The sequence below is a fragment of the Corvus moneduloides genome, chromosome Z (genome assembly GCF_009650955.1).
Source record: "Corvus moneduloides isolate bCorMon1 chromosome Z, bCorMon1.pri, whole genome shotgun sequence".
Taxonomy (NCBI): Eukaryota; Metazoa; Chordata; class Aves; order Passeriformes; family Corvidae; genus Corvus; species Corvus moneduloides.
In genome coordinates this window covers 15177746-15200917 of record NC_045511.1, presented here as the reverse complement: position 1 = coordinate 15200917, position 23172 = coordinate 15177746, and the positions used below count along the sequence as shown (strand labels likewise).

Genomic DNA, 23172 nt, shown 5'->3' with positions numbered 1-23172 from the left:
GCAGCCTTGCTCAGCCCAAGATCTCAACTCCCCTAAAGCGCCCATCTCAATTGAGATGGCTTCAGACAAATTCCCATTCATTATTTAGGTCCTTTGGGTTTGTGCCCTTGAGCCCGTGTTTGTCATGGTACACAAGAAAGCAAAGAGCAGATGAACTGGGTCTCTTTATTGCTACAAAGTGGGTTCAGCGGACAAGACAGACAAGTGACACGTGCCACCTCCAAAAAGCCTGCCTTTAACACCCTTTTGCTCTTCATGCAAGCTCACTCACATAGCAGTTAATCAGCTATATATGGCACACACAACCCCATCATAAATCGAGGGCATTTTCGCCTGGTTGAGCACAACTTCCTCTGCTCTCACCTGGCTGCAGTGTTACATCAGGGCTGCTTTGCTTAATCTTCACATGTGCACATGTGTAGCAGCTATTTAAAGTCCGGATGAGTTGTCTCGCAAAGCGTCAGCCTGCTACACGTGCCTGAGTTAACTTTTGCTTTTGAAAGGCACAATCACACCATAGGACCCTAAAGGTCACTGCTCTACTTTCTAATTAGCGCAAAAAAAATCCCCAAACGTCAGCACAGGCACCGGCCAGTTCAGGCTCAGCTTCCCTCCTTGGGCGCCGAGGCTTTGCCGAGGCCGTTGAGTGCTGGGTTGTCTGAAAGCCATGGCCAAGCTGCTCCTGCAGTGGGGTCAGGCAGAAAATTCCTGCTGTGGGGAGGGGACTGCGTGGAGGGTGGGGCTGTGCTGTCCCCAGCACCTACTCCTGGCATGCCAGCACTGCAGCTGTCTCCATGCTGGGCATGCGGCATGGCTCCAGCTCTGAGTGTCAGTGCTTGCTCCATTCTGCAGCCGGTCCTGGGTTCCCCATTGCCCACCAGCCCTCATGCTCAGGAAGACCCAAAGTGTCCCATGCAGGTGTGGGGTGGGCTGTGGAGCCTGTACCACTCAGCCAAAGCACATCAGCTGGAGACAAAGGGCCACTGGGCATCAGTGGGAAGGACCTGGGTGGCCCAGGGGCAGCGGGCTGTGAGAGGGAAGTGGTTTTCTTGAATGGATGGGATATCCTGGGCAAGGATGCAGCAAGGCTGGAGCAGAGGCAGTGCAGGATGCAGGTGCTGCAGGGGAAAGCAGAGGAGGGTGAGGGTGAAGGTGAAGGGGAGGGTGAGATGCTGCCCAGCCTCCACCACATGCAACAGGGCTGGGAAAGCACCTCACCAAGGGTTTTCCCCCATCTTGTCCCTTTGCTGAGCCATGGCTTCAGGTAGTCCTTGAGCAACCTCAGACTCAGAACACCTGTGGCAGCAAAGGGATGGAGGCAGGCTCCATCCAGCACAGGGAAGTGACTACATTCCTCTCCCTTTCCAAGGGAGGGGGTCAACATGCCCCAGGCAGAGCTGCAGGCTCCCCGCTTTCCTCCCTACACACCCCACCGGCCCCGTGCATCCCAGACTCAGCAGAACCTGGTGTGGGCAGACTCACCACAGCAGTGCTGGGGCCAGCAGCCATCATCACCTGAAAGGGAGGCTTGGCCCTGCTGCCTTCTCACAGATCCAGAGGTTCAGGTCTTTGGGACCAGTGCACTGGGTGGGTTTGATACTCCCTCGGCTTATTATGGCACAGGTTCCATTCGATTTTGACTGCCACGGCCTGAATGGGGAAACAACACATCAGGCACTGACATGTTCTTTCTACAAACCCGGCCGAGGCAGCTGCGGCTCCTGAGAGCTGCCTTTCATACACTGGCAGAGGAGGGGTTGGATGCTGCAGTCAAAGGGGGGATCCCCCAGTCCTCCCCTACTGATTTCACAGGCTGAAAGCTCAGCTGACACATCCCTGCACTTCCTCAGGCAGGCTGAGAAACACTTGTGCAAAAGGTTTGCAGTGCTTGCGACACCCCTTTAGCCTTCCCCCTCTCAGCCTCGATGCTTGGGGTTGTTCCATGCCTGCAGTGGGGAGAGCCAGGCCCTCCCTGAAGGCACGTGGATGACCAGAGGAGCTGGCCTGAGCCCTGGGTCTGCACTGGGGGCAGCCCCCGTGGCAGGGCTGAGGATGGAGGGCCAGGTACCCAGAACCTGGCCAGACAGGTTTGTTCCTCCCCAGTGCTCTCAGACACTGCAAGAGGAAGCAGCAGCAAGCTGAGGAGGTGGTGCACGTGGCAGGCAGGAGCCCAGGACTCTCCACAGACAGGAAGGCTTGATCTCCCTTTGGAGAGGAATCAAGAAGGCATGTGGGGGATAGAGGTGGTGCTCAAACACCTTGCCTAGGCCCCAAATAAAACCTGGGGTTTCTTCTATCCACTCTTGCTGCCTCCTGTTTCACATGCCCTGCATTTTACCCAGCCCCCTGAGTCTTGGCTTTCCATTTGCTTGTCCTCTAAGCATCTCATCACACCACTGCACTCACCTTCCCTCAGTCCCTGCTGCTCTGATGCTCTTTGTTTCCCAGGGCCTGTGCCTGGAACTGGGCACTGGTGGGATTTAAAATGCTTCCTAGAGCCATGCCAGAGGAAGGGAGTTTTGGCAAGAGTGCTGCCACGTACCTTTCGTAAAGGGATCCATCCACCCAGAACCAGGCCTCTGAGACCCCCTCACTCTCCGGATCCTCTTCCTCCAGCCAGCTGTATTCGTACCAGGGAAAACTGCCCTTCTGCAGTCCAATCCAGTAAGGGACATCTGCATTCTTCAGGAAGGTCTGGAGAAGAAGAAAAAGTGCCTTTCTATGTTTTATTCCATGCCACCTATGTACTGCAGTACTGTGTACTTAGCAGGAGGGTCATCATCTCGCCAAGGAGCCCCTGGGGCTGGAGCTTCTTGAGGCAGGACAGCTGAGCAGCCCTCGTGCCCTGCTCCAGCTTGGGAAACATCCAGGGGTGCCAGAGCCCTTCTGTCCAACGTCAACCACCAGCCATGTGCTCCAGAGAACAGCCTTGCACCCTCCAATGTTTTAGCAGGACAGGGGGCCCCCAGAACAGTGCTAGCCCATCTGGGGACCCCATCACTGGATCTCCTGCCCTCAGCTCCCCCAGCACCCTACCGGCACAGTCCAACGACTCCAGGATTTGGTGATCAGGAGCTGAGAATATGTCTTCTCACACTCATCTCTGCTGTCTTCCCATGTCTTCTTCTCCGAGGAGATGAAGAGGCACTTGCCCCTGTACAGCAGCCAGCCCGAAGGGCAGCAATCTGTGGGTAGGGGCATAGCTCAGGGGCTTGCTCAGCCACAGATGCCCTGGGAGGGAACAAGGAACAGCCCCACACCTTCCCAGTGGATATCACAGGCTCAGCATCTGCTCCAGGCATAGCTTCAGCCTTTGGACCACCCTGTCCACACCATGTGGCCAAAAAAGCCACATTTGCCCCTTGGCACCTGCTGAGGGGTGCCAGTCACCTGGAGCACCCCATCCCTGCTCCATCATCACTCTACCTATAGCTGTGCAGGAGCGCAGGAGGGCCACGGTGTTCTCGCTGTTGTTGAGCCTCCCCTGCACCTCCTGCACCTCCCTCTCTGTCTTGCTCAGGACCCCCGTGACACGACGCAGCTCCGCGTTCAGCCTGTTCAGCTCCAGCTGGCTGATGTTGCCCTCATGCCACGCTCGCTGCAGCTCTTCTCTGGCCCACGCCAGCTCCAGCTGTGTCTGCTCCAGGCTCTGCTCCCGTGCCCTCAGCTCCTGTGACAGGCGGCCCTGCTCAGCCGCGTGCTTGCGGGAGGTGTCCTGCAGGCTGCGGGTGACCTGCCAGTCTGGGGACAGAGTGGGTGAGCTGAGGCATAGGCTTGGGACAGTCTGGATGTGGGACTGACCCTGTTTAAGGCAGGAAGGATGGGCAGGGCAAGGCAGGGAGTTATCCATGCTGAGTGGGAAAGGATGGGAGGGAAGGGCACAGCAAGGAAGTGTACGGTTAAGGGTTGGGCAGGATCTGGCAGGGGAGAGCAGGGCAAGGCAGGATGGGGTGTAGGAGCAGAAGCAGCAGGTCAGGGGCAGGGAAGGTGCAGCAATATGAGGCTGGGCAGCGCCAGGATGCAAAAGAAAAGCAGAAATGGAGAGTAAGGCAAGGAAGATGGATGATGGGAGGCAAAGGAGGTGGTCAGGATGTGCGAGGGATATAGGCCAGCTTGTGGCAGACAGGGCAGAGGGACTCACCAGTGAGTGTGCATGAGTATGCCTCTATTCACCCCCCCCCGCTCACCCACAGCACCCACCCCAGCCCAGATGCCTCCCTGACCCAGCCACTCCCTGCCCCAAATGTTCACAGTCCCCTGACTCACAGCAAGCCCCCAGGGCCACAGCGGCCACCAGCAGCAGGCAAGTTGCCAGCAGACCCACAGGGAGGCACCACCGACGGGACCAGCGCCCTGCACAACACAACAGACCACAGGTATCACCTGAAGAGCTAGAAAACTGCTGGCAGCCCCCAGACCTCCTTCCTGCAGGCAGCAGAGTGGTGGCAAGGTGGCACAGATGGCATGGTGTGGGTGATGGGAGTGGGAGGACCCCAAAACACCACCCACTACTCACACCAGAACCATCCTGGGTCTGCTGGAATCCAGCTGGATACTCACCTGGGCTGGGCTCTGCCCCGTCCCCATCCTGCCCTGCCAGCGCTGGCTGCGTGTTGTCATAGGGGCTCTCTGCCTCATTCATGCTGAGGGCTGTTGGAGGAAGGCAGGGGAGAGCAGCTGAGGCCGTGGGGTTGAGCATGGCAGGGACAGCGTGGCGGGGCTGGTGGGCTCTCACCTGCCTCCAGTGCCTGGCTGGCCATGCTCCGGCCCCCCATCACCTTGGCAAACCTCAGGTCAGCATAAAGCTGGGCCATGTAGGCAAACGCTGGGCAAGCCCTGAGCCCTGCTGGCTCCCGCTCCGCACTGGGGATGCCTTTCTGAGATGTTCCTGTTCCTGGCGATTGCGCCGTCTCTCAGACGTGCAAAGGAGAAGTGCAGCCAGCATCTGCAGAAGCAGAAGTTTTCTCCGCACTGTAGCAGATGGGACCAGTGAGGCACGGCTGCGGGGACGAGCACCCTCTCATTGGTCCCAGAAACACTGGCCCATCCCCTCCCATGCCCTAAAAATGCTCATGGTCCCCCTCAGCACAGGGCAGGGCCAGGGCAGCACAGCCAGAGGTCACAGCAGTGGAAGAGCAAAGGACAGACCCAAATCCATGGGCTAGGGGAGAGCTGGGGGAGAGCAGAGCAATCCTGAATACAGGAGCAAATTGCCATGTGGACAGCTCTGTGGAGGGCCGGAGGTCCTCACAGACAGGTATTTCCCCTCCCAGCCTCTGAGAATGGGAATTTCCCCATGATGTAATTTGTCCCACTGCCTCTCATCCCCTCCCCGGTCCCTGTCTAAGAAGATCCCAGCTTTGGCATTGCTCCAAAACACCCCCAGAGAGTTACAAAGATCAGTGACATCTCTTTGCCTTCCCTTCCCAAGACCACAATCCCAGCATTCACAACACCTTCTTCTTGGTCCCTCCAGGCCCTCAGCCTCTCAGAGGTCTCCACTGAACTGTGTCCAGAGAAGGGCAGGTTTCAGAAGGGATGCCCCCAAACCTTCCCACTGCCTCCCACTCCCACTGCCTTCCCACTGCCTCCCACTGTCTTCCAGATGGCATCTGAACACAGCCAGTCCCTGGGACAGCACTGGAGGCACACAGTGGTGCTGGTGGAGCACAGCATTACAAGGCCACTGTCCATCACCTCTGCAAGAGCAAGGGAGGTTCTTCCTCAGTGGAGAAAGGCAAAAATCAAAGCTAGCTTCAAAGGGGACAGGAAGGAGATTTGGAAAGCTAAAGGTTAGGCAGCCTCTGCTCAATCTCCTGGAAGAAAATGGAGCATGTCCTCCTGGGGATGCAGGGGCCCAGACCCAGGGAGGACATGCAGGGGAGAGGCCAGTGGGATTTATTGGGTGACTGCCCAATGTACCTCCTACTGCTGGGAAGCACTGGCCTTGGGATGAGGGGAAAGAAAAGGGGCCATTTGTCATGACCCTTCTGTGGCTGGGGTTTGGTTTTCCATAGTGTACTTGCTGGCAGAGTGGAGAAACGTGGCTATGATGAGAGGAGAAGTGAAAGCTTGTGCTGCAATGTAGAAATCCCTTTTAGGCACTAGGGCAGCGATGCTCAGAATCTGGAGCAGAGCACAAAGAAGAGGGAACCTCCATCCTGGATGGGGTCAGCACCAAAGCTACCTGTTCCCATCTGGAAGACAGACCTGCTCTCCCCTGCCCTAGGGAATTTGGTCAATTCTCTGTAGGCTGAGCCCTACATCTCTGCCAGATGCTCCAGCGCCGAGCTGCACCGCCCCAGTGCCATCCCAGGGGACATTGACCAATTTCGGGGTGCGGAGGACGGTAAGATGGTGGTGCCGGGCCAATGGCAGGGCGCGGGTGCCGTGGCCGTACTTTCCCCTCTGCCGCACCTCAGCACACTTCTGCTTCTGCAGAAACCAGCTGCTTTTGTCCTTTGAAGCGGAGCAGAGCCCGCAGGGCCATCGGGGCCGCTCGGGGCATGGCCCAGAGCGTGGTCTATGCCGACCTGAAGTTTGCCGCGGGCCCTCCATCCACCGTCCCCGATGAGGATGACAGTCCCTACGAGAACGTCCCGCTGGGGCCGGTGACAGCAGCGCCCAGCCCAGGTGGGAACCCGGCAGCAGCCGCTGCCGCGGGGACGCCCCGGAGCGCGGTGGTGGCAGAGGGACCACGGGGTGATGCCTGCGGGTGCTGGTCTCTTGCAGGGCGCTGGACACGGCGATGGCGCGTCCCCAGAGCGCTGCTGGCAGCCAGCCTGCTCCTGCTGCTGCTGGTGGTGGCCGTCGTGGTTCTGGGGGCTTACTGTGAGTCGGTGACTGCCGCGGGGGGGGCAGCCGGGAGGGCGGCAGCAGGAGCGGGGTCGGGCTGGGCGAGGGACAGGCTGCTGGGGGCTGCCAGGGAGGAGGGGGCTGGGGCTGGGGTCCGGGGCTCTTGCTTGGCCACCAGGAGCTGCCTCCCACTGCCTTTCCCACTGCCTCCCACTGCCTTTCCCACTACCTCCCTTTGCCTCCCCTTTCCTCCCCTTGCCTTTTCCACTGCCTTCCACCGCCTTGCATTGCCTTCCCACTGCCTCCCACCCCTTCCCATGGTCTTGCCGCTGTCTTCCCACTACCTACCAATCCCTCCCACTGCCTCCCACTCCCTGTCACTGCCTCCCACTGTCTCCCACTTCCTCCCACAGTCTTCCCACTGCCTCCCACTCCCTCCCACTGCCTCCCACTCCCTCCCACTGCCTCCCACTGTCTTTCCACTGCCTCCCACTGCCTCCCACGGTGTTCCCACTGCCTTCCCACTGCCTCCCACTGCCTCCTACAGTGTTCCTGCCGCCTTCCCACTGCCTTCCCACTGCCTTCCCACTGCCTTCCACAGATTCTCATTGAGTCTCCTTGCCTTCCCAATGTCTCCCACTGCCTTCCAATGTCTCCCCTCCACTTGCCACGATGGGGGCTTCCTCTCCCTTCCCACTGGCACCCCCAGGACAATCTCCATCCACAGCCAGATACTCTTATCCTACTCTTCCTTGCTCGAGCCATGCCCCAGGCAAGGCCCCATGCCCACATCCAGCTCAACTGCTCTGTCCCCAGACTGGCAGGTCACCCGCAGCCTGCAGGACACCTCCCGTGAGCACATGGCCGAGCAGGGCCGCCTGTCACAGGAGCTGCGGGCACGGGAGCAGAGCCTGGAGCAGACACAGCTGGAGCTGGCATGGGCCAGAGAAGAGCTGCAACGAGTGTGGCACGAGTACAACATCACCCAGACGGAGCTGGAAAGCAGGAATGCTGAGCTGGGGCATACCCAGCAGGAGCTGGCTGTGTTGCAGGAGGAGGTGCAGGTGGTGCAGGGGAAGCTCAACACCAGCAAGAGCCTTGTGAGCAGCCTGCGTGCCTGCGTGAACACAGGTAGAGCCTGATGGGGATGGGGCACAGGTGGTGTTGCTGCTGCGAAGATGCAGGGGCTGAACTCAGCCAGGCTGAGGCCCCTAAGCATCCACAGAAGGATGAGCACCTGAGCTGTGCCCCTGCCCCCAGATTGCTGCCCCAGTGGCTGGGTACTCTACAGGAGCAAGTGTCTCTACATCTCAATGGCAAAGAAGAGCTGGCAGGATAGCCACCAAGACTGTGCAGAGAGATCTGCTCAACTGCTGGTCCAAGATGACTGGTCATCATTGCTAGTGCCGGTACGGAGCAGGGGGGTTGTGTACCCCAGGAGGGTGGGGCTGGACAGAGCCCTGCTGGGCCAGCTGCAGCACTATCTGTGGAGCTGGCGGGGTGGCACCATGAGCCCCGGGTTCCCATCCTGGAAGGCTGGGGGGAGAAGCACAGCCAGCCCTGGGGCTCCTGGGCACCTGGCAAGCACTGGCCATGAAGCAGGTGGTTGACAGCTTCTCTCCCTCCCAGCATTTTGTGCAGGCATCTAATGCAAGGTACTGGATTGGAGCAAGAATTTTTTATGAGGCAGGATCTTCTGTATGGAGGGACAGCAAATACCCGTAAGTGCAAAGAGTCCTTAGCACAAGCACCTGCCGTTTTGCCATGCTAGAAGGGTGCTGTTTTGCCCCTGTGACACCCCTCAGCAAAGGGGGTGATGGTCCCATGAGCAGAGCCCCAAGGGAGGGGGGTGAAGGTAGACCCAAGCTGTGGGGTGCAGTGCCAAATATCCAAGTGGCAGAGAAGAAGAGCAGGAGGAGGAATATGACACTTTCTCAGACTGGTCTGTGTGCCAGGTGCCCTGCCTGCCCCAGCAGTACAGGGATCTGTGGGAAGTGGTGTCCACGGTGAGGATGTTGTCACTGCTGCTCTGAGATGTGCCCTCTTTCCTAGGAAACGCTATAATTCAGACTGCTGGTCAGTAGGTAATGGGGAATTATGGAGTTTGACGTGCAAGAATCTCTTCCAGTGGATCTGCGAGAAATCCCCAAACCTGAGCAGTGCATCTGAGACCCGACCTCCTTTTCTGACCAAGGACTGACTGCTGCCACTCCCCTCCATCACTGAACTCAGGAACAGGACCTGGGGGTGTACCCTGGGACTCTGTCCCCTTTGCACACTGCCTCAATTGCCTTGCAAAACTGCTGGGAAAGGGTGTGTCTATTTTAAAGCAAGGATTATGGAAAATAGACCTTATTCCCCTCTCCCACACTCATGCATACATGTATTATAGTGCTTTGTACTGTGCCCCTGCGTGTCCCTGTGTGCCCTGGCCAGCAGAGCTCTGACCAAGGTGTCCAGTGCAGAGCCCAACTCCCACCTTCTTGGTTACTCCAAGGCTGCCAGGGGTGCAGGATCTGCCATTTGCATCTTTTTGGAGCTGGGGGAGGACACATCGATGTCCTCAACCTGTCTGTTTTGGGGAGTCCTGTGGATTTACAGCCTGTCCCTTCTCTCAGTATTGACAGCTCTTGTCCTGTCCTTTCTCCTGCCTTCCTCACCTGCTCAGGGCTTTGGGCTGGTCCTGCCTGGAAAGGGTGCTGACAGTGGTGCCATCAGCATGAAAAACTGCTGGGAAGCCCTGAGACTGTATAGGAAATGAAGGAGTGCTGGGGAGCCTTGAGAACATGGTGGGTGAATGAGGAAACCATGGGAGGAAAATGAGTGCAGTGAAGAGCCCTAAGACCATGGGAGGTGAATGTGGGAATCCTGAGACCATGGAAAGAAAGGAGGTGCAGCAGATCTGCAAATGAGGGTGCTCCTGAAAAAATGAAGGTGCACTGGTAAGACAATGGGAGAGAGGAGGGAGCACTGGGGAGACTTGGGAACATGAGGAAAAGGGGAGACCCCTGCCACCAAGGGGGAAAGATCCCTAAGAATGTGGTGGGACTTGATCTGCCAAAGGAGGGTGATGAGAGACGCCTGTCCAGGACCCACTTGGGGTGCGTGGGGGAATCCAGAAGGAGCACTGACCCTCCCTGTCTCACTTAGTGTTTCTGCAGAGAGGGGAATATGTTGGGAACCATTTTTCTGAGCTGGACTTGAGACAGCCAGCACAGCTTCATCACAAGTCCTGCCTAACCAACCCAGTGGCCTTCTACAATGGAGCAATTGCATCAGTGAACAAGGGAAGGGTTACACGTGTCTTCTGTTTGGACTTCTGTAAAGCCTTCAACACAGTCCCCCTCTAAACTGGAGAGAGATGGATTCGATGGGTGAACTGTACAGTGGGTAAGGTTGGACAGCTGCATCCAGAAGATAGTGCTCAGTGGCTCAGTGTCCTGATGTGGACATTGGTGATAATGTTGGCCCTCAGGGATCCACCTTGGGACCAATGTTATTAAGTGCTTTTGTCAACAACGTGAACAGTGGAATCAAGTGCACCCTCAGCAAGTTTGCATGTGATACCAAGCTGTGAGGTGTGTTTAACACACCTGAAGGACAGGATGTCATCCAGAGGGACCTGGACAAGCTTGAGGAGTGGTCCATGGGAACATCATGAGGTTTAACAAGACCAAGTGCTGGTGCTGCGCCTGGGTCAGGGCAAACCCCAGTACCAGCACAGGCTGGGCATGAACAGACCCAGAGCAGCCCTGCCCAGAAGGACTTGGGGGTGCTGTGGGTGAGAGGCTGGACATGCCCCGGCCATGGCACTCACAGCCCAGAGAGCCAAACGTGTCCTGGGCTGCACCCAGAGCCCCGTGGGCAGCAGGGGAGGGAGGGGATTGTGCCCCTCTGCTCCGCTCTGCTGAGACCCACCTGGAGCACTGCATCCAGCTCTGGGGTCCCAGCACAGCAGGGACAGGGACCTGCTGGAACCAGTCCAGAGGGGAGGCTACCAAGATGATCAGAGGGCTGGAACATCTCTCCTGTGAGGAGAATTGGGATCGTTCAGTGTGGAGAAGAGAAAGCTTCAGAGAAATCTTACTGTGGCCTTCCAGTACCAAAAGGGGCTACAAGAAAGCTGGAGAGAGACTGCACACAAGGGCTTGTAGCAAAAGCACAAGGGGAAATGGCTTCAAACTGAGGGCAGCTCCTGGGAGATCTTTCAGAGAAGGAGGCTGGTGGAGCCAGCCCAGTGGCACGGCAAGGCTGGGACAGGATTGCAGAAGGTCCCCTACAGCCTCAGCTATCATGCAAAACAAAGACTTGCTGTGTCTGGCTTGTCCTGGAGAGTCCAGACGTGGTCTCCCTGCTGCCCACAGAGGACAATGCTCCCTAGTCCTGAAGCCCTGAGCTCTAACCTCCACTGCCCAGAGGGTCGTAGTTGCCACTACAAGGACACACTGCAGATCCCATCCAGCCTCTGGTTCGTGGGTCCCCATGCCAGTTCAGCATGGCTGCTTATTTGCCCATCTTGATGTGTGGGGTTTCTCCTTTCTTCCCAGCTGCAGGATTTGCACTTTTACCCACTCCAATATCAGCAGGCTCCCATCAAACCATTTCTCCAGGTCTCTCTGTACCCCGGTCCTGTCCTCCAGTACTCACACTACTGACCAGTTTGATACTGCCTGAGGCCACCCCCAACCCAACATCCAGTGCACTGATGAAGGCTCCAAGGAGGATAAACCCCAGGACTGACCTTTCAGTGATTGCCAAGGGAACAAGGGCATTGCTGACACCCACGGCAGCCCTCACACCATTCAGGTTTTCCACCCACCCTCTTCTCTTCTCCTGACTTCATATATCCCCACTGTGCCAGTGAGGAGACCATGGAAAACCATCTCCCAGACCTCAAAGGTTCATGATAAATGTTCCCCATTATTCTCCCCTTATCCATAGCCCACTGTTCCCACAGCAGCAGGCAGGTCAGACAGGCATCACCTGCCCTTGGGAAATCCTGCCTGGCTTTCCCCACCCATCCTGGATGATCACATGCCCAGCAGGTGTCCTACATCTTCTTCCTGGTATCAAGGCAGAACAAAGCTCATCTCCAGACAGGTGATGTAGGGAGCCAGCAGCAAATAGTGACAGAGGCAAGGAGCAGCCAGGAAAGCTAACAGAGTCCTCAAGGGGACACCAATGACACCACCTTACCCACCTTCACAAGGTGCAAGAGGCCCCTCCCAAACCCCCCTCAGAGGAAAGCAGCAGAGGTGAGCTGGAAGGCTGCTACAGAGATCCCCTTGTTGAGGAATACCTCTGCTCCAGGTAGCTGGGCTGGCAAACTGCAGTTAGAGATGCAGATGGAAGTGGAGATTGAGCTCTGGGTGGGAGCCCAGCGCAAGAGGCTGGCTGTGAACTGCAAACCCTTGGGATAACACAGGGCAGGAAGATGGGTGGTGCCAGACAGGTAAATGGACACCGAGAGACACAGGGGGAGCTGGGAACTGCTGACCTTTTGGATAACAAAGGAGAGGGGTGACTAAAGCAAGGTGGATGGACAGAGAGAGGGGGTGGGAGAATAGGACCGAGGAAGAAGTGCAAGGCTTGAGCACAGGCAGACAGTGAGGGGATAAAAGCTATGGGGTTCCTTTGCTGGGGGTCCCTCCTCAGAGGAACCATCTCAAGCTGTTTCTGTGTTACTGCGCCGTGAATAAATGGCTTTGTGGAATGAGATATCTGAGCCTCTTCCATGGTGTGCCAGTTTGGCCAAATTTAGAACTATATCCTCTGAGAGAAGGCAGGTTACAAACCACCCCTCCCCCCACCAGGTTCGGGGAAAAAACCCTTTTTCCCCGAAGGAAAGTGAAAGAGATAAAAACTGTTTATTGAACAAACAAACAGGAAAAAAAAAATACTAATGCTAAATAATGAAACTTCTTGCTGTAGAGAGAAAACCTGGGAAAATTTCAGAGTCCTTCCCCAGATCTCTCTCTTCCCCCTCCTTGGAGATGGGATGGGGTGATGGGCCTCCTCCAGGGCCAAGGCCTTGGTGCAAATTCCTCCCGATGTATTCTGATGTTGAAACCATCCAGCAGAGAAAAAAGGGGAAAAAACAAAGTCCCAGGAAAACAAAAGTTCAACTCTCCATCTCTCTCCAGAGAAAAAGAAAGCTGAAAACTGGCTGGAAAGCAAGCTGCTCACTCCTGCTCCCACCGCAGCTGAACGCAGAGAGCCGTCTCTATCTCTGTGTGACCTTGAACAAGCTGCAAACTGCTTTGAGAAAGTTTTGCTTGGTTTTTCCTCCCCCCTCTCAGGCTCAGTTTAAAGGCATAGAAAGGTACACAAATTAATTTCTGGGCATGGGGCAGTGATAGGGGATACACATCATAAAGTCACCCCAAGACACATGGGAAACCTGGGGTTGAATCAGCAAGGAAACCTGGTCTAACTGTGTAAGTGGGGTGTAGGGGGAGCCAGGTGGGCACCTGTGGACTCACTGGAGCTGCCAGCTGTGAAGAGCCTTCGGTCCCTGCAGTAGGAGTCTCTGGCATTGGGAGTGTGACTGCCAGAGTCTCTTGAATGCTCAGGCTGGGAGGATTCCTAAACACCTTCCTTGGGTCACAGGAGCCAGAGCAGGGACTGGGGATGGCAACATGACCATGAGTGTGGAAGACAAAAATACAGCCTCTTTTCTACAAGTCTTGTTTTAAAATGCAGACACTTCTACTCATGGCTGGTGACGGTGGGACGGGTGCAGGTGGCCAGGATGGAACAACTTACTCGTTATACAACTTCCCATACAGCCCCTCAGGTTTGTCATGATGATTTCAGTCACCTGCCTGCACAAAATGCTGGGAAGAGAGAAGCTGTTGACCACCTGCCCCATGCCCAGCATCCTGTTGGTGCCCAGGAGCCCCAGGTCTGGCTGTGTTCTTCCCTGTGGATTGCCATGGTGGGAACCTGGGGCCACAGTGGCACCCCAGCACCTCCCCAGATACTGCTGCTGCTGGCTCCATGGGACTCTGCAGAAATCCACCCTTCTGGGGTGACACAGCCCTTCCACTCTGTACCATCTGTGCTGGCCTTGGACCCTGGACCAGCAGTCAAGTGAATTTCCCTGTGCAGTCATAATGGCTGCTCAACCAGATCTTCTTTCCCACCAAGATGAAGAGACACTTGCTCCTGTAGGGCACCCAGCCCGAGGGGCAGCAGTCTAGGGACAAGATGAGTGCCCATGGGCATCACCCCATGGTCCCACTGCCACCAGCCGGTGCTCGCCCTGTGCTGGGCTATCCCTGTGGCAGTGAAGGCAGCTGGGTTCTCACACAGGCTAGACTCTGACAGCACCAGCCCCAGCAGCAGGTTCTTGTAGTGAACGTCATCCTCACTGGGGTCTGCAGGGCAGGTGAGGGCAGCAAGCAGGGGCCTCAGCAAACTTCAGGTCAGTGTAGGCCACACTCTGGGCCATGCAGGCAGCTGGGCAGCAGCAGCAGCCCAGGAACCCAGTCCTATCCTTCTCCATTGTGGTCAGGTGGTAAACAGTGGCTAAGACCATACTGCATGGAGACACATCTTCATACACAGAAAAGCAGAAGTAGTTGCTTTATTTGCAAAAAGTGGGTTTTTTTCCTGTGTATGATCTTGTTTTAGGGGGTGGGGGGGTGAATAAGCTCCCTTCTGGGGAGCATGCTCTGCACCCAGGTCCCCAGGCTGTGAAGAGCCCAAGCCCATGGGTACAGGCCACAGCAAGGCTACAGTTCCCCATGCATCACCTTCCCCCTCCCAGTCCTGCTCAGTCTGACAGGGTGCACAGACTGTGGGGGCTTGGTCTTTTGCATGTGCTGGGAGGGAGTCCCAGCGATGTCTGTGCCACAGCTGCAGGCTGCTGGAACAACCCAGTGGTCTATGCCAAAACCAGAACAGCCTCTGGGACCAAACAACTCCAAACTAAGCCCCAGCAAGCCTTTTAGGCTCTCACACATCACCCGGCCTCAAAACAAAGTGAGCGTGTTTGCTGGGACCTCCTCAGACTTGGCAGGCATCAGCAAACAAGCTGCTGCCCAGCCCAAGTCCTCCACGGGGCTGCAGAGGCACAGGGTCACCTCTCAGCACCATGCCCCAAGAAGCAAAAACCCCAGGCAGCCACCACAATCAGAATGCCCAGAGTTTTCATGGAACCTCTGCCAGCCTGCACAGGAGCTGCCTCACACTGCCATGGGGATGTTCCGATTGCTGCTGGCTCAATGCTGGCTCCTGGCCACAGAATAGCAGATGCAATTTCCCACTTGTCAGTGATGCAACCGAGTCTGAGAGCTGGAAGATGCACCCCCATCCTCCCACCCCCATAGCCCAAAGCCAGCTGCAGTTGCTGGCAGAGTTTATTGGCAAAGTGCAGAGTTCTGGGGGATAAAGAGGTCTGGGCCAGGAGGCAGCAGAGCCTGGGAATGCCCATGCACTGGGCTCAGGGAGGGAACAGGGTGGTGCCACAGGCTGGGGGTCCCCATGGCCATCAGGGCCTCACACAGCTGTAGGTGGTGTTTCCCCAGAGGAAGGCAGGAGGTGAGGACTGGAGCCACTGCAGGGTGGCTGCACTCTGCTTGCAGACCCACCTGAGGGCTTCTGTGCATGGGCCACCTGACAGTCCCAAGCGTGACACCCTGCCACAGGCCTGGAAAGACCTGGGGTAGCGCTGGATTGGGAAGATCCTGCAAGGGAGAGAGTGGGATGAGATGGGATGGGCAGAAAGAGCTGAGGCTGTCCCATCAGCAGCTGCAGCCAGAGACCAGACACTGCACAGAGATGCTGCAGGGGCAAAGCTCACCCTCCCCATGGAGCACAGTCTCCTGCCAGGCTCCTCCCAGTTAGGCCACATGCCCTGATGCCCCCAGCCCCATCACTCACAAAGCACCCCCAGGTCAATCCTAGCAGGGCTCAGCACCAACCAAACTGAGAACCTGCTTTTGGGGGATCCCCTGCAGCCCCTCACCCAGACAGAGTGTGGGCACCAGGGTCAGGCCCCTGCTAAAAATGCCACCTCCCTAAAACGCCCCAACACAGTTCTGGGAAGAAAAGAGGTGGCCAAAACATGGAGCACATCCCTGCATGCCTGTCCCCCTGTCACCTCCCTGAGCCCTAATGCTGGACCCTCAGCAGCCCTGGCTGGGAACAAGCTGACAGCCTCACCCTTCCAGTGTGGTGCCATCCAGCCACTTCCAGTCAGACCTGAAGCCATCCTGCTTCAGCCCCACATGGAAGACCTCCATGTTAGCTGTGCGCACCAGGAAAGCCTAGCACAGGAGAGGACCCACATGAGCTCCTTGGGGGAACTGCCAGCCCAGCCACACCATCAGTGATGCGGGCTGTGTTGTGTGGGCACAGCATTGCCAGCTCCCTGCCTGGAGGCTTTGTTAGGCTTTGGGCACACAGGCCAGGGAGCTGAGACAATGCTGTGGGTGGGTGACAGCTGAAGGACTGTGAGGTGGTCACCAGGACAGCCCAATGCTCACAGGGAGCTGGGACAGGCCAGGCTGGGTGCACTCACCAGGGTAGTGTTGGCTTGGATGGTGACCAGCTGTGCCCCTCTGGAGCAGCAGTCCTCTTTGCTCTGCTCCCAGCTCTTTCTGGCAGAGGAGAAGTAGTAGCACTGCCCCGCATCCCAGAACCAGCCGACCGGGCAAAACTGGCATCGCCCTGCACACCAGAAACACAGCAGCTGGGATGGGGCAACTGCCACCAGCCCTCAGCCCAAGGGACGGGAGGGTGACAGTGGGCAGTCAGGACACCAACCAACCCAGTGTGTTCGTATGTCTGCCTCACTCTTGCCCTTACTTGTGAGCCCAGCTCCAATGTTCCAGTCACAGAGCCCTGGGAAGAGAGGCTAGTTACAGAAACGTGCTGGCATTAGGCAGGGCAGGGAGCTGCACATTTGGGGTGGTGATACAAACACAATTTCCAAAGTGCTGGGAACTCAGTCAAGGTTTCAGCTGCACCAGAAGCTCATGCCATCTGGCACAGGAATGCTGGTGGCATCCATGAACCTGGTGCTGGTGGCGCGCCCAGGTAACATTGAGCTGTCTGGGGTCATCTCTTCTAAAGGGGTCCCAGCAGTTCAGCCTGTTCAGCAGTGCTGGGGGAGCTCTCCATGCCATAAATCAGGGGACAAGCAGCAAGGGTGAAGGAATATGTAGGGATGGAGCCCAGGAAAACATCCTCGAGTATGGACTGATCCCACTGCTTGAAAGAAGCAGTGAGGCCCTCTCCAAAGCTTATCCAGGAGCCCAGCAGGCTCTCTTACCTTGCACTGTCTGTTTCCCATAGCTGGGCCTCTCCTCTATGCTCCAGGGACCGTGGATGCAGCTCGCTTGTTGTTGTACTAAATCTACAGCAGAAGAGCACAGGTGTGTTCCAGCAACTCCAGGCTCCGGCTCCCAGCAGCACCCAGTGTCCCCTCCCACAGGACAGCCTCGTGGCTGTGGGTGAGCTGTCCCCTGTTTTAGGTACACCAAGCCTGCCAAGGTCCGTCCTTGCAGTTTCTTCTGTGCTTGGGATCCCTCCACAAAACAGGCTTTCTGGGAAAGTGCTCCTGTCTTTCGGTTTCAGTATCAGCGCTCTCCCTCCTGCCTTCCTTTCTTTGCCATGTGATGGAGTGGCTTTCCCCAAGCCCAAGCTGTCGCCCCAGCTTCCTTTTCCAGACATGTAGGTGGTGTCTTGCCTCACCAATTTTCCTGCTTGCCCCAGAACCCTCAACGCCCACAGCCCCAAGCAGAAAGGCCCGGCTCCGTGGGGAAGCTGCAGCTCAGTCTGTTGGTACACAAGTGCTATGGTGCCAGCCCTGACTCCAGGGCCCCCTCTGTAGAGATCCAGGCACGGGATGGCCAGTACTTACAGTGGAAACTCAGGCTGACCAGGATGATTTGTGCCAGCAGGAGTATCAGGGAGAGGAGACGCAGGCTGAGGGCTGCCCAGAACCAGGGTGTGTGCACTCGCTGCTGAGGAGCTGAGAAAATGAGTTAATGTAGACCGGGGCAGGGGGGATTGGAGGGAGCAGTGGGGAACCTTGAGCCAGGAAATGTCTGCAAATCCCAGGCAGGACATCAGGAGGCAGTGGGGAAACCTGGGAAAAGTGGGGGAGAGCCTGTTTGCAGCAGCTTGACTGTCCTAGAAATTATCTGCCTGCACACAGTGCTTGGTGGGGAGAGCAGCGAGAGGGATGTCTGTGCAGTGGCATGGGGGTGCAGTGGGCATTCCCTGCCATTGAGCCCCTCCTGCCCCCCCACCCTGAGAGCAGGCAGTCTGCAACAGCGCTGGAGAGGAGCTGTTTGAGAGAAGGCACCCAAAAAGAGGCAGTGGGGGAAGCAGGTCTGGGAGGACATTTCTGGGGAGGGCAAAGGGCTGCAGGAGGTCAAGAAACCCAGAGAGAGCTGGGGGCCATTACCTAGTGTGGAGGGAAGGCGCAGGTCAGCATACATGACACCCTCTTCCATCTCTTCCTTGGTCTCCTGCTCTGCAGCCCACAGGGGCAGTGGCAACCCTTTCCCAGCCCAACTCAGACGGATGTGATGCAAAATGGAAAGTGTCACTTCCTGGTGGGGCCCCCAGAGGCACCACCTGAGACAAAAGCCCGGGGGTGTTGTGTGCCAGACACCTGGGGCAAGGGGCAGCCCTGTTGAGGCCAGCATCCAGGCATCCTGGCAGCAGAGAACCCCACACTCCTGGCTTTGGGGCAGCACGCAGTGGGAAGGGCTGCTAGCTCAAACATGGAGCCAGGGCTGGGCTGGCCAGCCATGGCTTAGAGTCATGGAGTCATAGAATGATTTGAGTTGTAAAGAACCTTAAAGATCATGTGGTTTCAAGCCCTCTGCCAAAGACAGGGACACCTTCCACTAGACCAGGTTGTTCAGAGCCCTGTCCAACCTGGCCTTGAACACTGCCAGTGATGGGGCATCAACAGCTTCCCTGGGCAACCTGTGACAGTGCCTCACCACCTTCACAATCAAGAATTTCTTCCTAAAACAGGGAAAGCCATATGAGAAGCAGCTGAGGTCACTTGGTTTGTTCAGCCTGGAGAAGAGGAGACTGAGGGGAGACCTCAGCACAGTCTACAACTTCCTCGAAAGAGGAAGCAGAGGGGCAGACACTCATCTCTTCTCTCTGGGGACCAGTGACAGGACTCAAGGGAACGGTGCCAGGGAAGGTTTAAGTTGAATATTAGGGAAAGGTTTTTCACACAGAGGGTGGTTGGGCAGCTGGAACAGGCTCCCCAGGGAAGTGATCACAGCACCAAGACTGACAGAGTTCAAGAAGTATTTGAACAATGCTCGCAGGCACATGGGGGGATTGTTTGGGGTGTCACGTGCAAGTTCAGGAGTTGGACTTTGATGATCCCAGTGGGTCCCTTCCAACTCAGGATATTCTGTGATTCTATGACTATTATGTAACCTAAACCTGCTCTCTGACAGTTTGAAGCCATTCCTCCTCCTCCTCCTATCACTACACATCCTTGCAGAAAGTCCCTCTCCAGCTCTCTCGTAGTCTTTCTGGAACTCATGGCAGGGAAAGGTCTGCTTAAGGTCTCCCCAGAATCTTCTCTCCTCCAGGCTGAACAACCACAGCTCTCTTGGTCTGATCTGCCCTAGGCACTGCAAGGGAAGACTGGGTATCCTTGGGGCACAGGACACATGCCCATGCCCCTCTCTCCGAGGAGCAAGGCCACTGCGTGTTTGCTTACAAGCCCCTTGTTTTTGCATGGGGCTGCAGCTGCATCTCAGCCCTGGAAAACGGGGGGCTTGGGTCCTCCTTCCCCTGCCCAGCCTCCAGGGCTGCCGTGATGGCCATCCCTGCCGTGCCCTCGCGTGGGGGGGGGACAGAGTCCTCCCGAACCCCCGGGAGCCTGCGGGCAGACAACGACCCCGCTCCGAGCTGGCGGCGTTCTCTGGGGGACGATATCTCGTCCCGGACTACGTTTCCCAGCGGCTCCTCCCGGGGCTGCACATGCTCGATGCGGCGCCCGGCGCCTCCCGGCAGCTCCCGGCGCGGCGCCCGGTGCGGCGCAGGGGCGGTCGGTGCGGCTCCCGGTGCGGCTCCCGGTGCGACTCCCGGTGCGACCGGCAGTGCGGCGGTGCCCGGGGCGAACCCCAGAGCGACCACCGGGGAGGCTCGCGACGCTCCTGGTGCGGCTCCCAGTGCCGCCCCCGGCGGGGCATCCTCCCGGTGCGCCCTCTGGAGCGCACGGCCGAGCCCCGGCGCTGCTCCGTGCCCGCCGCCGGCCCGGGCCCGAGCGATCCGGGGCAGCCCCGCCTCGGGCCGGCAGCATGCCCCGCGGGCGAGCCTGGACGCAGGCGGAGGTCAGCGGCCTCCTGTCGCTGGTGAGGGGCTCGGGTGAGGCCGCCCTGCTCATGGCCTCCACGTCGCGACCCAACGAGGCGCTCTGGCGGGAGATCTCCCGGGGTCTGGCGGCGGCCGGCTACGGGCGCAGCGTGGCCCAGTGCCGCTCCAAGTGGAAGGCGCTCAAGCAGGCGTTCCACTCGGAGCGGGAGACGCGCCGGAGGGCAGGACAACACTCTCCCCGGCTGCCGCCTCACTACCGAGCCATGAAGAGCATCTGGAAGGCGGCCGGGCGGCCCGTCTTTGGCGAACGGAGGATGCCAGGTGGGTGCCGGGAACGTGTGGGCTTAGCAGGGTGGCTGGACGTGGGGTGCTGGTGGAGCACTGGTGCTGCGTGGACACCCAGGGTCTGTTGATGGTCTTTCTCTTCCCCTAGATGTGGTGAAGCTGCCCTCCAGGAAGCGCAGGTCAGCCCTTGCCACACGCTCTCCATCCTCACCAGAGCCACCAGGTACCTGGGGGCTCAGGCAGCCGGAGTGGGGCCTTGTCCTGGCTGCAAGGTGGCAGACACTCCTCTTGCCCCAGTTACTGAAGCTCTTTTCTGCACCCCTTCACCTCCTTCTGCAGAGCACGACGTTGGCGAGGACACCCCCAGCACACTGCTGTCACCAACGCTGCAGTGTGCAAAGGACGAGCCAGAGAGTCGTAAGTACTGAGCTGCCCTGCTGCACCGAGCTGCACGGCCACGGCTCCAGCCCAAGCCCATGCCAGCATGATGGGAATGGGAGGTGTACAGGATCAAGGGATCCATCACATGTCCCTCAGCAGGGATGCTCAATGATGGGTGTGTTGGGACTTCTGTCTCCGAATGCTTTGGCTCCAAACCAGCCCCAGAGCATGAGGGGATGGGGATGGCTGGGATAGGGCAGGAGGGGATCCCAACCTGAGAGCATGACAAGGCTGCTGGCTGCCCTATGGCAGTTCATGAGGTGAGAGGTCTGGAAGGGACAGTGGCCCTGACACAGTGCAGGGATCTCTTGTGGCTGGTAGCACTGCAGGGCATGTGACTCCCTTTCCTTCAGCAGTTCCTGGCTCCTCACTTGCGCAGTAACACCATAAAGCTTCAGATGAGTTAGGGCTGTGTATGAGGGCCAGAGCTGCCTACGGCTTCCCTGCCTTTCGGCCCACCCAGGTGCGTATCCTGCACACCCCTGACTGTTCACACTCCTGGGGATTTGGCACTGAGGTGATGCAGGATACATCCCTGAGCCTGGTTTGCATGGACGCCCCAGCCAGCCTCCCACACTGGGTAACTACCTTCTGTCTCCCCAAATTCCCCCTGCAGTTTCAAGTGGATGTGGGATTCTCCTTCACTTCCAGTCCTAGTCTGTTGTGTAGCGTTGCTGCGCGCTGCTCCGCCGCTGCTGCCTTCCAGCCCAGAGGTGGCTGCATTGCAGTGGTGGGTGAGTGACTCCTGCTTTTGTTCCTAGCTCTGAAATGCTTTGGGGCCCTGCAGGGCGCTCTGGAGCTGTGGCTAGGGCATGTCAGGCTGTGGGGCTGGCTGGGGCAAGCCGGGCAGACCCCGGGCTGGTGGTGATCCACCAGCAGGTCCCTTCAGACGGCGTATCTCTCCTCTCTGCTTTCTCCCAGCAGCTGGTGGGGACCACGTTACTGGAGTGCCACCCACGCCCCCCACCATGCCACGTAAGGCTTTCCTTGCCCTGCTCAGCCCGGTAAACCCCCTCAGCCACATGAGCAGGCTCTGATATGGTTCTCGTTGCAGATGCCAGTTGCTGCTTCCCTCCCCTCTCCCTCCTGGGTGAGTACCATGCCCTGGCTACCATGCTTGTGTGCCCTGGGGCAGGAAATGGCTGCAGCTCACAGGCTGTGTCTGCTCTCCTTCCAGGCTGTCGCGCTGACCTGAAGCAAGAAGGAGCTGAGGGAAAGGCCAGTAAGTGTTGGCAGCTTTGAGCAAGTCCTTGTGCTCCAGGGCACAGCTCCATCCTGTCCTGCCGGTGGGAAGGGCATGGGGTCCCAGAGGCAGTGGCCTTCCAGGGCTCTGTGTTAAGCTGAGTTTGGGCCTTGAGTGTCTCCATCACTCTGGTTGTTTCCTCCATGCCAAGCTTTTGTGACAGGTTTTCCTGGTGAGACATCCCTGGGGATGGGAAGAGGAAAGCAAATGCTGCCTCTGGCTGCCGCAGCCACAGGCTCCCACGGGACAGCAGCCATGAGCGAGCAACCAGCAGCAGGTGAAGATGCATCAGACTCAAGCCTGCATGGTGGGTGATCCCTGCTGCTTCCCAACAGCCTCACAGGGAGCTCTTGGAGCCATGGTGAGGTGCCACTGACCCCTCTCTCACTGCAGGGTCTGGCGTGACAGGCTTGCTCCAGAATGTCCAGCACCTGCTGGTGCAGATCCTGCAGACATCACGGCAGCAGCAGGCACTACTGGAGAGCCTGGCCAGCGACACAGTCTCCCACCTCCACCTCCTCTCCCACAGCCTTGTGCAGGTGGGCGAGACCCTGCACCAGCTCCTGCTCCGACCGCAGACCCATCCTGGCCCCATTGGCCACTACGTCCCCCACGTGCCCCTTTTTGAGGGTGGCCCCAGAGTGCCCTACTCCCCTGGCGCTCCCCACACTTCCCCAGATCACAAAGAGGAGCCTCAGTTGTCCCCTGATGCCAGGTGCATCCTCCCATGAGTGCCACCATCACTGGCCCCAGGAGCAACAGCTTTGCTACAGAGCCACGGCACAAATCTTTATAGCAGAGATTCCAGATATTTTGCAAGTTTATACTAGAGAGACATTTTAATAAAATTAAAAATAGCTTTTCTACCAGTGATGACAAGTTGACCAATTCTTTCCCCCTCTCTGGGGAATGTTCCCCTTCTCAGTTTCGAGATGAGCACGAGGGGAACTCAGCTATTTACAGACTCTGAGAAACTCCCAACCCACGCAGCACAGGGCAGATGTACTTTGTCTACCCCTTCCAGCAGCGCCTGGGGTGGGTATCACCCTTGCCTGGGCAATGTGCTGCTGGGCTGTGGAGCAGAGCAGGGCCACTGC

The 23172-nt window shown here is 57.8% G+C and overlaps 4 protein-coding genes across 4 annotated transcripts; 2 read left to right on the top strand and 2 right to left on the bottom strand.

The window, feature by feature from the left end:
- Nucleotides 1–146: 146 nt before the first annotated feature.
- LOC116438047 (B-cell differentiation antigen CD72-like) lies at nucleotides 147–4928 on the bottom strand. The gene is made up of 8 exons (XM_032096593.1): nucleotides 4736–4928; nucleotides 4561–4650; nucleotides 4267–4353; nucleotides 3427–3741; nucleotides 3037–3185; nucleotides 2543–2694; nucleotides 1483–1650; nucleotides 147–1118 (listed from the first exon to the last, which is right to left on the bottom strand). Exons 1-7 carry the CDS (start codon nucleotides 4812–4814, stop codon nucleotides 1512–1514), a joined length of 1011 nt encoding a protein of 336 aa, XP_031952484.1. The 5' UTR covers nucleotides 4815–4928; the 3' UTR covers nucleotides 147–1118; nucleotides 1483–1511.
- A 78-nt stretch (nucleotides 4929–5006) lies between these two features.
- LOC116438046 (B-cell differentiation antigen CD72-like) lies at nucleotides 5007–9165 on the top strand. The gene is made up of 6 exons (XM_032096592.1): nucleotides 5007–6633; nucleotides 6733–6831; nucleotides 7612–7926; nucleotides 8056–8204; nucleotides 8425–8516; nucleotides 8848–9165. The coding sequence occupies exons 1-6, from the start codon at nucleotides 6372–6374 to the stop codon at nucleotides 8993–8995; spliced, it is 1065 nt and encodes a 354-aa protein (XP_031952483.1). The 5' UTR covers nucleotides 5007–6371; the 3' UTR covers nucleotides 8996–9165.
- Nucleotides 9166–14326: 5161 nt separating this feature from the next.
- Nucleotides 14327–18307, bottom strand: LOC116438515 (killer cell lectin-like receptor subfamily G member 1). Its single transcript, XM_032097451.1, has 6 exons — nucleotides 18215–18307; nucleotides 17666–17776; nucleotides 17075–17158; nucleotides 16322–16470; nucleotides 15964–16067; nucleotides 14327–15485 (listed from the first exon to the last, which is right to left on the bottom strand). The coding sequence occupies exons 1-6, from the start codon at nucleotides 18261–18263 to the stop codon at nucleotides 15290–15292; spliced, it is 693 nt and encodes a 230-aa protein (XP_031953342.1). The 5' UTR covers nucleotides 18264–18307; the 3' UTR covers nucleotides 14327–15289.
- Nucleotides 18308–19606: 1299 nt separating this feature from the next.
- On the top strand, nucleotides 19607–22948 carry LOC116437753. Its single transcript, XM_032095885.1, has 9 exons — nucleotides 19607–19631; nucleotides 19750–20427; nucleotides 20540–20614; nucleotides 20731–20808; nucleotides 21754–21807; nucleotides 21887–21922; nucleotides 22010–22054; nucleotides 22239–22382; nucleotides 22469–22948. The coding sequence occupies exons 1-9, from the start codon at nucleotides 19607–19609 to the stop codon at nucleotides 22804–22806; spliced, it is 1473 nt and encodes a 490-aa protein (XP_031951776.1). The 3' UTR covers nucleotides 22807–22948.
- Nucleotides 22949–23172: the final 224 nt, after the last annotated feature.